The sequence below is a fragment of the Alligator sinensis genome, unplaced genomic scaffold, assembly GCF_000455745.1.
Source record: "Alligator sinensis unplaced genomic scaffold, ASM45574v1 scaffold611_2, whole genome shotgun sequence".
Classification (NCBI taxonomy): Eukaryota; Metazoa; Chordata; order Crocodylia; family Alligatoridae; genus Alligator; species Alligator sinensis.
Genome location: NW_005841869.1, coordinates 2,977,671 through 2,978,056, shown reverse-complemented (window position 1 = coordinate 2,978,056; position 386 = coordinate 2,977,671). Strand labels below are relative to the sequence as shown.

The following is a 386-nucleotide window of genomic DNA, read 5'->3' as shown; positions in this document are numbered from 1 at the left end:
TGTTGTATGAAGAGGGTAGATATTGCTATTTGAACGTCATGATAATATATTGTGCAAGGACTGTTAAGGTCTGTAAATGCTGTCTTACCTAAGGAATGTGCTGCAGTGGTTTTAGAACTAAAAAAGCGGCCTAATCCGAGATCTCCCAGCTTCACCACACCTGTGGCTGTTATAAACACATTGGCTGGTTTTATGTCTGCAAGAAGGGAAAAGGAGAAGGTCAAAGCCACAAAAGGTTATCTGGTTCTAATACTGCAATAGAAACATAGCCTGGAGCCTCCTCTGCACAAGAGAGACACTCAATCAGAACCATGTTTCCTCGCAGCTTTGATGGGCTGATTCTTCCAAGACTTCAAGTTACATAAAAAACCTGAGTATACTTCTCA

At 41.5% G+C, this 386-nt stretch overlaps 1 protein-coding gene across 8 annotated transcripts in view; it reads right to left on the bottom strand.

Moving 5' to 3' along the window:
* The window catches only part of NEK6 (NIMA related kinase 6), a 169,154-nt gene that overhangs the window by 27,855 nt on the left and 140,913 nt on the right, over positions 1 to 386 (bottom strand). For all 8 annotated transcript variants that reach the window (XM_025194294.1, XM_025194332.1, XM_025194329.1 and 5 more), the window contains one exon: positions 89 to 196. In XM_025194294.1, the coding sequence (XP_025050079.1) occupies positions 89 to 196 (108 nt within the window). The remainder of the gene's footprint in view (positions 1 to 88; positions 197 to 386) is intronic.